At 38.5% G+C, this 14,685-nt stretch overlaps 1 protein-coding gene across 1 annotated transcript in view; it reads left to right on the forward strand.

Annotated features, from left to right (window-relative positions):
* LOC147173600 (lipoxygenase homology domain-containing protein 1-like) overlaps positions 1–14,685 on the forward strand; it is a 31,676-nt gene that overhangs the window by 3,281 nt on the left and 13,710 nt on the right. The window contains exons 9-28 of the mRNA XM_086077056.1: positions 63–172; positions 265–405; positions 1,340–1,475; positions 1,592–1,752; positions 1,818–1,904; positions 1,989–2,124; positions 2,210–2,364; positions 4,165–4,325; positions 4,396–4,472; positions 4,553–4,749; positions 4,820–5,012; positions 5,160–5,320; positions 6,301–6,625; positions 7,596–7,747; positions 9,165–9,298; positions 9,368–9,513; positions 9,672–9,776; positions 9,846–9,974; positions 10,057–10,221; positions 11,003–11,184. Coding sequence (XP_085933182.1) covers positions 63–172; positions 265–405; positions 1,340–1,475; positions 1,592–1,752; positions 1,818–1,904; positions 1,989–2,124; positions 2,210–2,364; positions 4,165–4,325; positions 4,396–4,472; positions 4,553–4,749; positions 4,820–5,012; positions 5,160–5,320; positions 6,301–6,625; positions 7,596–7,747; positions 9,165–9,298; positions 9,368–9,513; positions 9,672–9,776; positions 9,846–9,974; positions 10,057–10,221; positions 11,003–11,184 — 3,053 coding nt within the window. The remainder of the gene's footprint in view (positions 1–62; positions 173–264; positions 406–1,339; positions 1,476–1,591; positions 1,753–1,817; positions 1,905–1,988; positions 2,125–2,209; positions 2,365–4,164; positions 4,326–4,395; positions 4,473–4,552; positions 4,750–4,819; positions 5,013–5,159; positions 5,321–6,300; positions 6,626–7,595; positions 7,748–9,164; positions 9,299–9,367; positions 9,514–9,671; positions 9,777–9,845; positions 9,975–10,056; positions 10,222–11,002; positions 11,185–14,685) is intronic.

Consider the following 14,685-nt stretch of genomic DNA (forward strand, 5'->3'; position numbering starts at 1 on the left):
AAATAAATGTTGTTGCTGTCGGTCCTGTGAACCAAAACAGCGCATGTAATTATTCCTGACAGGGATCGTGTACAACGTCCAGATTGTAACCGGAAACATCCGAGGAGCTGGGACCAACTCCAAAATCCACATAGTGATGCATGGCAGCAAAGGCATAAAGAATAGCGGCAAAGTCAGGAAATTATGCTTTTGCTTGCTTGGTCTTTATAACCCAACATTTAAAAAAAAAAGAAAAAAAAAGAGATGATTTGACTGTGTTTTTAGGTGTTCCTGGAGGGAGGCAAATTTGAGCGAGGCCTTACCGACATCTTCAACGTCGAGATCGCCGCACTTCTCAGCCCCCTCAGCAGGGTGACCATCGGACATGATAACGACGGGGTCAGCGCGGGCTGGTACTGTGACAAGGTAAGAAATATCCACACACAAGAAATAAAGTGGGAGCTACTATATCCTAGCCCGGGGTCTGCAAACTGCGGCTCTTGAGCCACATGTAGCTCTTTAGTCCATCTCCTGTGGCTCCCTGTGAATCTCTAAAAAAAAAAAAAAAAAACTTTAGATATATATATATTATTTTTTTTAGATTCACAGGGAGCCACAGGAGATGGAAAAAAAACTGTAGAATTTTTTTTTTACATATTTATTTGTATTTTATAGATAACATATTCTTTAAATGAATTATTTAAATACAAAATGAAAAATTAAATATTCCCCCCAAAAAATAACAGCGTCCAATTTTTTAAGTTGAAAGAAAAAAAAGCATGATGAAAAAGCAAAAAGTGACCATAAAATGTCCAAAAAGGAAGAGGAAAAGCAGAAAATGCCACGATATTGCCAAAAAATGTCAGAGGCAGAAAAGAAAATGTTTAAAAAGTAATTATAAAATGTCCAAAAAATTGCCCAAAAATGTCAGAAAAATGAAAGCAAAAAAGGCAGAAAAAAATGTTTTTAAAAATGGCTATAAACTGTCAAAAAAAAGGAAGACGACGTTCAGGAAATTACCGTATGTCCCAAAAATTGCCAAAAATGTCAGAAATTTGACTGAAAGTCATAAAAGTCTAAAACCTATGAAAAAACTAACTCTGAAAAATTACCAATAATAATAATAATAAAATCCAAATACGGAAGAGGAAAAGTAGAATACAACGAATCTCTATGTATTGCATGCTGCATATTTTTTAGACTAACTACCCTAACTAACAATAACACTCACACACTCATTTATTCATCACGGTGTTCAAATGTTTTACAGATATTTAGTTATTTTATTTGGCCTAAAACGGCTCTTTTAACAGTAATGGTTACTAACCCCTGTCCTATCCTAACGTTGCTTGTTTTGCAGGTGGTGGTGTACTGTCCGTTCACGGGCGTAGAACAGACCTTCCCGTGCTCTAAATGGCTGGACGAGAAGGAAGGAGACGGACTGATTGAACGAGAACTGTACGAGATGGTCTCGCTCAGGCAGAGAAGGCAAAAAAGTATGTTACGTCTTTAGCGGGAAGACAAAAATAGACTTGTTTTCTCCTGGGGTTTCCGTTTGTGGTCAAAGATGAATTCAAACCAAACAGCATTCAGTGATTTGCTTCTTCCTTAGAACATCCCTGGTCCTTGTGGATCTGGACGTCCGACCTGGCCAATGCCGGAAGCGACGCTGATATTTATTTCCAGGTGTACGGAGACAAGGGCAAGTCAGATGAGATGAAACTAGACAACAAAACGGACAATTTTGAGAGAGGGCAAGTTGATAGGTTCATAGTAAGTACATTTCATGAAGTGACTTTTGTTGTACGGGAAAGTGCAGCATCTTTCCTGCTTTTCAGGTCGAGCTTCCTGATCTGGGAATTTTGACCAAAGTTCGTATCTGGCATCAGAAGAGAAGTCCTTTTGCGGGATGGCATTTGAGTAAGGTGAGGAAAAAATATTTTTTTAAATCTAATCTAATCTCTCAGGGAGTTTTTCTTGTTCGTTAACACATTTTGCATCCAAATTAGGCAACTCTGATGAAAACGTTAACAAAGGATAAGTATAATTTTCCTTGTGAGCGTTGGCTGGACACGAATGAAGATGATAATGAGGTGGTCAGAGAGCTTCCCGCCATGGGCCGACCAATTGCTGACCCGCTACCTTGTATGTATTCCGTAAATAATAGTACTGTATATCATAATATAACTGTTGATAACTGCAAGGATTGAGTGGATGTCGTGTTCCACAGTGATAAAGTACAGAGTGACCGTTTGCACTGGGACCGTCGGCGGCAGTGGTACGGACGCGTCGGTGTTTTTCAATCTGATCGGCGAGCAGGGTGACACGGGAGATCGAGCGCTGGTCAACTGCAAAAATAACATCAACAAGTTTGAGAAGGGAAATGTGAGTAAATAAGCTTGGGTATGTTTTAGTCAAATTATGATGTACTTTTGCTGCATTTGCGGAAGTTAGGAAGTCGTACTTTATGACCATACGAGGCAGGGTGCACGGCAACGACCTTTTGAACTCGGCTTAAATCAGAGACAAAGACCGCGAATGACAAAACATAATTCACACGATTATAAACATATTTATCAATTTTATTTATCATGACATTCATTTAGCTATTCGAAATAAGTAACTTCACGTAACCCAGCGTGATTTGGACTGACTGCCAGAACAACAATTGATCTGAATCAGCCATCTTTGTTGTTTACATTTGCCTGGAGCGCAATGGGGTCGGATCTGGGAGAATCCAAGTGGGATTTATCTTCCCACCTTCCTTGGATGCAGTATTTGAAGGGGATGTCAGCCTTAAACATTTCTTGACAATAATATGTTATATGTGACCTCACTAGTCTAAACATGACATTCTGATGAACTCATTCAATGCCATAGATGGCTATTGATGTCAAAAATTCATTTGAACTATTTCTATTAGTTTAACATTTGTTCCACTTTTGTTAACAAGAGTATGAAAACCTAGAATTGTTTTATTGTACATTTAGAACAGATATAAAATTTGTGATTAATCGTGAGTTAACTCGTAAAGTCATGCAATTAATTACAATTAAAAATGTTAATCTTTTATTTTTTTATTGTAATTAAAAATGTTAATCTTTTATATTTTTTAATTGTAATTAAAAATGTTAATCTTTTATATTTTTTAATTGTAATTAAAAAATGTAATCTTTTAATTTTTTAATTGTAATTAATCGCATGACTTCACAAGTTAACTCACGATTAATCACAAATTTTATATCTGTTCTAAATGTGCAATAAAACAATTCTAGGTTTTCATACTCTTGTTAACAAAAGTAGGGAAAAAATGTTAAACTAATAGAAATAGTTCAAATGATTATTTGACATAGAATATGAAGCAAAATCTAGCTGTTTTTATCCATCTCAGGGGCGGCCATTTTGCCTCTTGCTGTCGACTGAAAATGACATCACAGTTGCTCAGGGCTCAGGCAACGAGCTATTTATACTAGTGGGACTGCATAGAACATATTATCATCAATCATTTTTGGGGAGTTGACTTCCCCTTTAACTCATTCACTCCGAGCCATTTTCACTGAAGCAACCCCCTCCGCACCCGGCTGTTTTACTGCATTTTGACTGATTTTGCAAGGCCCCCAGAATATTGTGTTCTATTGCTATAAAAACATGGAACATACCAAAAGACAGATTAGAGTCTCTTCTTTCATCAGGATTTTTTTTTTTTCGTTTTGCAGCAGTTAACATTAGAATATACCTAAATTTCATAATTCTTCACAAATCTGTTTAAAACAGTGGGGGTGAAAAAGCTTTTTGCAACATGGCCCTGGTTGATCTCTTATACTGTGCTGCCACCTGATGGCCATTTTTGTAAAAACTACCAGTGCTTCAACCATTCTCTTCAGCTCAGAGGCTGCATCAAAGCTTTCTGTATGCTCTATCATAAAAAAAATTAACTTAACTTTAACTTATAAATACGTCTTTGGGAGCATGGTAATTTTAAAAATAGAACATATTTACACGTTTTTTGGGAGCACATGAGTTAACAATGACCTCATCCAGTATTGACCAATCACAGAAAAGGATTTGGTGCCCACGTTTTTGCCCATTATGCTTCATTCAGCCTGTGATGGGAGACGCTCATGAAGTGAATCAGAATGACAGAACTTGGGCGTTGACGCCGCTGCTGTGCCGTGCCGTCCTCAGCTGGATGAGTTCGTTATCGAGGCCGTCGCCCTCGGTCAGATCCGCAGGGTGAGGATCGGACATGACGGCAAAGGCGGAGGCTGCGGTTGGTTCTTCCAGAAAGTCATAGTGAGAGAGGAAGGCCAAGCTGAGGCGCACGCCATCGAGTTTCCCTGCGACAGGTGAGGAGTCCATTCGGGTGTGTTGATATCAGCATCGCTGGCACGAAACAGCTCGTACGTCGTCGTGCAGGTGGCTCGATCGCAATGAAGATGACGGACAGATCGTTCGAGAGTTGGTTCCATTGTCAGACGGGCAGCGTCTTCACAGTAAGAAAGTCAACTTTGTACATGCATATTTGTATGCGTCTGTGCTTCTTTACACGAGCGCGTTTGTGCGTACGCGCCAGATGTTGGCTATCACATCGCGGTGAAGACAGGCAACATCCCCGGGGGCAGCTCGGACTCCACGGTTTATGTCAAACTCTACGGGGACAAAGGCGGCACCAGCAAAATGCAGCTGGTGGTCTCCGACAACAACCTGAGCAATTACTTCGAAACGGGCCGCATCGACATCTTCACAGTGGAAACCTCTGAGATCGGACAGGTGAAATATTGTCTCCTCGCTCCTACGGCATAGCAAAATCCGACCCTTTTCGTTTTCTTTTTCGCTCCAGATCAACCGCCTGATGATCGGCCACAACAACGAGGGGATGCGGGCCGGCTGGTTTTTGGATAGCGTTCAGATCCTCGTCCCTCTGAATGGAAAGCACTACATGTTCCCGTGCCATCGCTGGCTGTCCAAGGGAGAAGCCGACGGCAAGACGGAGGTGGAGATTTACCCCAGCGAGATCATTGACATACAACAACGTATGCAACACATTTCAATTCGTGTGGGAGTTTGACATTTCTGAACCCTCTGAATTTTCTGAACTGAACTCAACTTCTATTGTCAGTTTAGGAAGTTATTGAAACTCGTAATATCAAGTAACACCCACCGCCCCCCCCTCCCCCTAGTGATCAACTATGAATTGACGGTAGTGACTGGAGATGAGATGTTCGCCGGCACCAATGCCAAAGTGTTCATCCAGATCTATGGCGACAAAGGGAAGACAGAGGTCATCAAGCTTGACAGCCGCTCCAACAATTTTGAGAGGAGGTCCACAGACATATTTAAGGTATCCTGTGGTAAAAGTGGAACGTAAACGCAAGGAAGGAACAAAGTATACACTATAATTGATTGATTAATGTAAAATTTTCAGGAAGCAGTACTTTGAGTATTGTTTTTTTAACCACTTTTTGTAGCACTTTTGTTAACAAGAGTATGAAAGCCTAGAAAAAATATATATTGTTCATTTAGAACAGATATAAAATGTATGATTAATCGTGAGTTAACTATTGAAGTAATGCAATTAATTACAATAAAAAAAATTAATCGCCTGACTCGTTAAAAAAAAAAAGAGAATAAAAGATTATTAAAGATTAGGAGCGTCAGGCGATTATTATTTTTTTTATTAATTGTAATTAATTGCATGACTTTACGAGTTAACTCACGATTAATCATACATTTTATATCTGTTCTAAATGTACAATATTTTTTTTCTCTAGATTTTCATACTCTTGTTAACAAAAATGGAAAAAAATGTTAAACTAATAGAAATAGTTCAAATGATTATTTGACGTCTATAACCGTCTATGGCAGTGAATGAGTTCAAATGATCAAAATGGAGAAATCATTTTTTTCATAGAAAAAAATTTCAGAGCTCGCTTCCAGGTTGTGCTCACAAGCAGCACTCTTCAGAAGGGTTGATTTGCGAAGCGCCATGAAGGTAACTTGATATTTTGCCCTCAGATGATCCGCCAAATAATATGCTCTTTGGATTTGGCTCCGCAAAGTGCACCAATTACTTTAGAGTTCTCCAACAAGCACCAAGCAAGTAAATCAGAAAGTAAAACTACCTATAGTCCATGTTTATTCAACTTCCCGCCTGTCACACGAGTTAACTGAGTTAAAATGCTTTAGTGGCATTTAAATTAATCGCTAAAGTTAACGCTTTAATTTTGACAGCCCTCGTCATTTGACCTAATTAGTGTGAGTAATTTTGCCACCCCTGCTATAAAGTGTAGCAAACAATCACACCTCTCACGGCTCCTCAAGATCGAGGCCAAAGACGTTGGAAAGGTGTTCAAGATCCGCATCGGCCACGACGGCTCGGGCGTCGGATCCGGCTGGTTCCTGGACGCGGTGGAGGTCAAGCGCATCGCGATGGCGATGGTGCCCAAGGAGAAGAAGAAGGAGGACAAGAAGAAGAAGAAGAAAAAGAAGAAGGATGAGGACGAGGAGGACGAGGAGGAAGGCGCGGAGGAAATGCAGGAAGTGCTGGTGACGTATCGTTTCCCCTGCTCGCGGTGGCTGGCCCGAGGAGAGGAGGATGGCGAGCTGCAGGTGGAGCTGCTTCCTGACGGAGCCGAAGAATTGGAAGGTAAAACAAGCTCGAACATTGAGTAGTTCTCGCCTTGCGATATGATTGATCCAGCTAACGAGGGAAGTTTCAGTTGACAGCAGAGGGCGGTATTGGCCCCGTGAGAAGAAAATGGACGGCTTATTCTGCCTAATTATTTTTCCACAAAAATTTACTCATTTGCTCCCAAAAACGTTCTATTTTAACTCATTCACTGCCATTGACGGATATAAACGTAAAAAATATATATTTTACCCATTTTTATTAGTTTAACATTTTTTTCCACTTTTGTTAACAAGAGTATGAAAACCTAGAATTTTTTTATTGTACATTTAGAACAGATGCAATTTGTGATTAATCGCAAATTAACTAGTGAAGCCATGTGATTAATTACGATTAAAAACTTGAATCGCCTGACGCACCGAATTTGTAATAAAAAAAATTAATTCACTGCCATTGACGGCTATAAACATCAAAAAATTATTTTAATTTTTTTTATTAGTTTAACATTTTTTCCCACTTTTGTTAACAAGGGTATGAAAACCTAAAAAAATGTCATTGTACATTTAGAACAGATGTAAAATGTGTGATTAAACCTGAGTTAACTAGTGAAATCATGCGATTAATTACACTTAAAAAAATTTAATCGCCTCTTGCCCCTAATTTTTAATCTTTTTTTTTTTATGAATTTATGGCAGTGAATGAGTTAAATATTGCCATGGTCCCAAAAACGTATGTATATATATATATATATTTTAAATGTTTTATTTATTTATGCTAGAGCATACAGCAGGCTGTAACACACCTGTGAGTATAATGCTGTCATTTCAGCCTTAAATTGAAAAGACTTTCGTATTCAGTCACACCTACAATACAGTATGCTGTGTTACTGCATAGACGGAACTCCTGTCTTGTTTGGACTGTTCTGCTTACAATGTAGGACGGAAGGTTAAGAAGGGGTGAGTAATGCATCCCTTCTATCGTCTGGCAGTGAACACCTACGAAGTGTGCGTCTTCACCGGTGACGTGCTGGCCGCTGGAAGCGACGCGGACGTCTTCGTCAATATTTACGGCGAGAACGGAGACACCGGAGAGCGCGAACTCAGGAACTCCGACAACATCAACAAATTCGAACGAGGCGAGGTACGTCGCCTCGTCGGGATGTCTTTCTCAGAATGTAGATTAAGCAGTGTTTTAGCTCCACGACTCCAGGAAGTAGCTCGGTTACGATTACGAAGCCCCCCCCACGCCCCCTTCCTAAAACAGGCAAACAAGCTGTGACTGAGAGGAGCTGAACCTGTCACTGAACCTGTCCTACTTTTTACTCATTACTTGAATGCAACTTATGAATTATTCAACCCGGCATTGCACCTGCCGTTGCAAGCACATAAATCATGTCCTCAAACAATTAGACTGGGTTTATTTCTTATCCATCACAAGCAGGATTAGCATATTGCTGTCAAAGAGGTTTTGTGTGAAAAATAAACATACCAGCCACAAAATGAGCTGCCAGCACAATCTAATACAGTTAGGTTTAAAAATACTGGGTTTAAAAAAATCTAACAATTTTCCATTTCCATCCTGATATCACTTCGTAAAACCATGAATCGATTATTGTAATATCTCTTTTTCCCATAAATTCATAAGAAATAGAATTTCAAAGGCCGTTTTTTTTTGTATCTTACTGTTTTCTTGAAATTTACTGTTCACATGAATTTAAAAGTATTTTCTTGCATTTATGAAAGACCTAACTTATTGCTTTTTAAGACCATCCAGAATATTTTTTAAATTTATATTTACAATTTATTTAATTAGAATTATAAAAAATATTATCATCTCATCCTTGCTGATGTCAATGCTTGTGTAACACTTTGAATGTTTGTGGAGTTTTAATGTTTAAGAAGAATTGATGTTCCATAATTAATCATCATCGGATTGGAGTGAAGTGAATCGAATCGAATCAGGGAAAAAAAAAAAATCTAAATCGAATCGAACTGAACTATTGTTAATCGAAATCAAATTGATTGAGGACATTACAATCGATACCCAACCCTATTACTTATAGCGCTTGTCTTCATTAGGGTCACTGAGTTCGACCCTCCGTTGTGGGTGTGCACACGACTTACTTCAGCTTTTTAAATTTAGTGCACAAGAGGCGTACATTCTAAATGGAAATGGCGAACCTTAGCTGAGCTATAGAGTGGGTGATTTAAAAAATATATTAAAGATGATAATAATAGCTCCCTTTCTGAGCCATCTTTTTGTAATGACCCTTACTTTATACCGCTGGCACGGTCACCCATAGCAAAAAAGAATGACCAGAAAACGGCTCATAGACCTCTTATGATAAATGAATTATTTGGGTCATTGGCCGGCACAGACTAAAAAGGCAACATGGGTCCCCTTTCACCAAAATCGCCTTACACGACCTGCGCCACAACTTAGACCAGCTTCCAGCAATTTAGTCTACTTTCAGCCACCAACTTGTCAGTCATGTAAAATTACATTATTATTTTTTTTTAAACTGTTGCCTTGACAGTAACCGCAAGTTGTGTTGCAGGAGGACGTGTTCATCGTGACAGCAATTGATTTAGGACCTCTAAAAAAGCTTCGGATCCGTCACGACAACACGCACTCGTATTCATCCTGGTATCTGGATCGTGTGGAGATAGTGGACACAAAGGACGATACGACGTGGGTGAAATCTATTTTTATTTCGTTTTTTTTTTTTTTTTTTAACTGCGCCTCCTTGTGGGCTTCCAGGTACTACTTCCCGTGTAACCGCTGGCTGGCCGTGGACGAGGATGACGGCCAGATAGCGAGAGAGCTGGTTCCTGTGGACGAGGCCTTCATGAAGAAGGATGAGGACGAGGAGGGAGGCGGCGCCACTTTGGGGCTTGAGCAGAAAGGTAACGCGTTTGCAATGCTGCTTCGTGTGATAAAGGAGGGAAAGAAAGCTATTTGCTACATTGCACGATTTCACAGAAATCTGTGGAATTTTTTATTATTATTGTAATTTCCAGCTTGCGTGTGTTCAAGCACTGAGCATCTTTAATTTCTCTTTCAGCTATGTCTACTACATATACAATCAAAATAAAAACCGGAGAAAAGAAGTATGCAGGGACCGACGCTAACGTCTTTGCCATATTATTCGGAGAGAACGATGACACGGGTAAGAAGAGTCGTCAACATCCCAGGGTGTCGTTTTCAACTCCTGTTCGTGACTTGTCGTTATCGACAGGTATCATCAACCTGAAGGCCTGTAAAAACTACAAGAACAAGTTTGAGCAGGGCGCGATCAACGAGTTCACCGTGGAGGCGGTGGACCTGGGCGAGCTGGATAAGCTCCGAATCGGTCATGACAACTCGGGTGCGAAAAAACAATATAATTCTGACTGAGATGATTACGAGTGAGGATTGTCAATAGAACTCGAGGATTTTTTTTTTTACAGGGGGATCACCCGGTTGGTTCTTGGACTGGGTGGAGATCGACGCCCCCTCCCAGGGTTTGAGGCTGCGCTTCCCATGCGGCCGCTGGTTGGACAGAGGAGAGGACGACGGCGCCATAGTGAGGGATCTTTACCCAGCCGAGTTACAGACCGAGCTGTACACGCCGTGTGAGTGTACAGCGCACCACTCTTAGCGTTGGAAGTGAGGGCTTTCATGAAGGCATTTATCAATGTATTAATTTCATGTAAATAAATGTATTTAAATAATTTAAAAAAAAATATTTTTTTTTTTAATTAAATTTTTTTAATAAATCCATTCTCTTGGTAAATGCATTCTATTGTTATTTACCTAAAGTTGCAGCCAGTGTAAAATTGTTGTATCATATTATGGGAAACACTCTGGTTATACGACAATGGTGATAATAAGAATACTTCGTATTATTGCTGTTGTTATTATTGTTATCATTATTAATATTATTGCTGTTATGTAAAAGGCAAGTATATATGGTATATTATTTACTCCGAATAACAGAGGATTCATACACTTTAATCCTCATTAAGTCTAATAGTATATATACTATGTTTAGTCAAATGTAAAAATTATAAAACATTTATTTTAATATTTTGCTGTTGAAATGGAGATAAAGGGGTAGGAACATAAAAATATATACTTCTTCTTACTCCCTTTCAAACATGTATGTCTAACTGTTAGTTTATATCTCTTTTTGCTTCATAGGATGTTAAGTTTTGTTTTTGTTTTTTTGCTTCAATTGTTTTTTTCTTCTTCTCATTCTTTGTTGTTTGCAAGTTTTTGACTTCACAATTTTATTTTCATTATTATTATTATTATTATTTTAAATTACAATTATTTTAATGCATGTTCGAAAAATAAAAAAATAAAATCAGATCAATCAAATCAAACATGTATCAACGTCTTTTGCCCTGTCAGTCGTACCCTACGAGCTGAAGATGTTCACCAGCGACGTGTTCGGCGCGGGGACAGACGCGGACGTGTTCATTGTTCTGTACGGCCAGAAAGGAGTATGCACGCTGCAGAAGCATCTGTGTGTCAACAAGAGGGAGAGGCGGCTCTACTTTGAGAGGGGAGCTGAAGACATGTTCATTGTGGAGGTAGAGTCCATTTGAAAAAAAAATTTCGTCAATGCACATTTTTCACCGGACTAAAATTAGACTAAAACCCTCATTAATAAACAAATACTGGGACTTAATCAGTATATATTTTTGTCGACTAATGAAGACGAGACAAAAATGTACTTCACTTCATTAAAAACTAAAATCTAACGAGACGAAAAAAAATGTTTTTTGTAAAATCTTGTCTCTGTTTATCTGTCTGTGACAAGTGTTAGAGTAGACAATATTAAGTATTGTACTCTTTGCGTGTTCAATTAACTGAATGGTGAGATTCTGTTGAAGGAGTTCCTTTGCAAAGTTTTTAATTACCAGAAGCTTCTGGTCCACATTGACAAATTCATCCAAGCGATGTCTCTGTTCTGATGTGGCTCCTTCCTCTTGGCTCACATCGCTATTTATTCACAAAGAGGGTTCATAAAAAGGTCAGCCCACAACACACCTGGTCACAACCAAATGAACACAAGAAAATCCCTCTCTCCTCCCTTCTGCAAGTTCAGCAAGTTCCCATAGCTATAAATCAGATTAGAGAGAAACAATCACACATCGGCCCGTCTCCTTCGGAAGAGACAGATACCAGACCCATACACTCCCTTATTTTCTCAGGAGTGTGAGACACAGTAAAATGCTATTCATTTAGCCATACTGAGTTAACTAAATTATAAACGGCTAAAATATAATTTAAAACTGAAAAACAATGTTAATAACTTAACAATCCCTCATTTGAGCTCATAAGAGCTCAACACATTAAAACATTTTTTTTTCAATGGTTGTGTGGTAAAAATAATTATCCTTAAAACATCCCTTTAGCAGAAGAGGAGGTAATTTAGCAATCATATGACATTAAAAAACAATTTGATACATTTAAAAGATTTTTAGTAAAATAAGCATAGCATATGTGAGGCTTAACATAAAATGTTGTTCATTAAAAAGTGTCGCAATGTATCGGCAGACGAATATGTGTTCTTTGAAGCCATCTTGTGATGAAGTTCTTTGAAGGTCTTTTTTTTCTTTTTTTTTTAATGAAAAGATTGTCGCAATAGTTCGTCTCTTCTTTAAGAATTTGGGGTAGACTACCCAAATTCTTCGATTTGTCACCTGGGATTATTCTGCCCAAAATGTGACTGATCAAAGGAATGATTGCCCAAGAAAAGGCACTTGATCTTGATCTTCGTTCAATAAGATTGAATGATGTCCTCAAACGACAGCTCCTGAGCCGGAAACTGGATCATCATTTGACGTGGTTCCAGGTCGGAGGTGATAAGATTGATGCTCCAGTTGTGGAATTTCGTCTCTCCTTTCAACCTGAGAGCATCAGTTGATGAGATGGCCGAGCCTGGCACGTCTCCGGAAGCCTTGTAGACCAGATGTGGCATTTTCTCTGTGCAGAGAACTGCACAAGATTTCCTCACCAACCCCCTGGGGCCGTTCTCCTGAGTGCAAAAACTTTTCATTTTTAGTTTCTCATAAACTCACATAAATTTTATTTGGAGGAAAAAACCCTGATAGTTTTTGTTAGTTGGGATTAATAAATGTTATTTGATTAAGATCCGTAGGTCCTGTGCTGTTGGAACAGGAAAAGATCTATTTTTGTGACATTAAAATAGAGCCCAGCCCTTGATTGAGTTGAATGACATTCGCTCATTCATTAATATAAGACAGAGCTTATAAATATTTATCTTTCAAATAGGTTTTGTTCAATAATAGGTAATTTTTTACCATGACTTAATTTGTTCTAAATTTGCATAACTGTGCCTTTCATATCTCTTATTCTCTTCCCAGAATCCCATGACCGGCCGAATCCTGGCATGCTGGGAAAAACTCACATATATTCATATTATCTATACTCTTTTGCAAACACTGGGCTCCAAACATTACATTTTTCAAATGTAATTCTGAGATAAAAGATATAATATAATATAATTACCTTCATTCGGCGAATATGCATTATTGTCCTTGCTTGCTTCAGACTTACTTTGCGATCGATTTCCTCTGATAGATTTCTTCATATTCAAACTGTGAATGATCATTTTCAAACTCATCCTGTCAATTGGAGTGTAGGCCGATACCCCACAACCTTTTTAATTTCGTTTTTAAGTTTGATTTTAATTTTCTAACTCGTCTACATTGGTTAAATTCTTAAACATAAACTCCCTCATTTGACAAAGATCCACTGATTTTTTCAAACACGTCAAGATAAAAGGGAGGACAAAATAAAAACCTCATGACTCAAAAGACGTCATAAATAAGTCAACCCTCTAAATCAGGCTATAAAATAAACAAAAGAGCTACAAAACACTATAAAACTGAGCATAAGCAGATACAACTTAAGACACTAATATATGATGACTTTGGGGCCATAAAAAATAGAGATAACCATATTACTCTAATTCTCCTAGAGTCCCAAAAATTATTTAAACTGCTAATCAACCTCACCTCTTTTACAGATTTAGTGGGGCTGAGGATAAAATCATCTTCAAACTGCTAATCTTTCACATATTAGCGGGGCTCATAAAAAACACAGCACACAAAATATTTCTGGGATTTATAAATCACAGTGCTGTTAAAAAAAAAATCAAACTTAGCCATCAAACTCTTAGTTAGTCTTTTACTTGTTACTACTCATTTTATTCTATTATTTATTTTATACTATAGCTGCAGCTGGACGAAGTCCAAAAAAGTTCCTCACGGGGAAAATAAAAATATATCATATCATAACATATTAATAAAATTCCCATTGTACCAATTCAGAAACTGATTCTCCCAAAAATATAGGCAAAAATTTAATAGGCTATAGATTGAAATAATTTTTCTCAATCCCTCATTTCAAATTTACATATGTCGTTTTCAATTTCCTGAAATATCTTGCTATAGATCACAGTTCCCCACCCAACACATTAAGAATGCCTTGCATATCACCATGTAGCATTTTACTGAATGGATCACATCTCATTCCGACCACCAACTTTCTTTGTCCAGACCCCCAGCAAAAGGCAGGACGGCAGCTGTTGTCAATGTTCAGTCCTGGCCAGCATGGCGGCTGTTGTGGCAGCAATGTTCAGAGCAGGCATTTAGATTTCCTCTGGATGCAAAACAGCCATAGGGGAGAAGTCACTAGAATGAGGCGTATACACAGTCACTGGGCATTGAGGAATTTGAACATCATGTTTTTCTTAGGCACAGGACGAGAAGACTGTTGCTCTGCGGCTTTTGACCTTTGATCTCTGCCACATCCATTCAGACGCAGTCTGCAATGTGGATCCGATGACACACAGTCTTTCTGAGAGCTCACCTGATCAAAAAATGCACATTCGTTGATACAATGCTTTAAAAATGCCAGACTGAGGATATGGGATCATAGCAAGACAGTTCACTCCCTGCTTTCTCAAAAATGTTTCGTAAAAAACACAGCCTCTTTATTCATTTCTCTTTTTTTTTTTTTTTTTTCAATACCCCTTCAAATAGCTACTAGCCATACAACGT

The sequence above is a fragment of the Leptonotus elevatus genome, chromosome 5, assembly GCF_054856555.1.
Source record: "Leptonotus elevatus isolate MCC_2025b chromosome 5, RoL_Lele_1.0, whole genome shotgun sequence".
In the NCBI taxonomy this organism is placed as follows: Eukaryota; Metazoa; Chordata; class Actinopteri; order Syngnathiformes; family Syngnathidae; genus Leptonotus; species Leptonotus elevatus.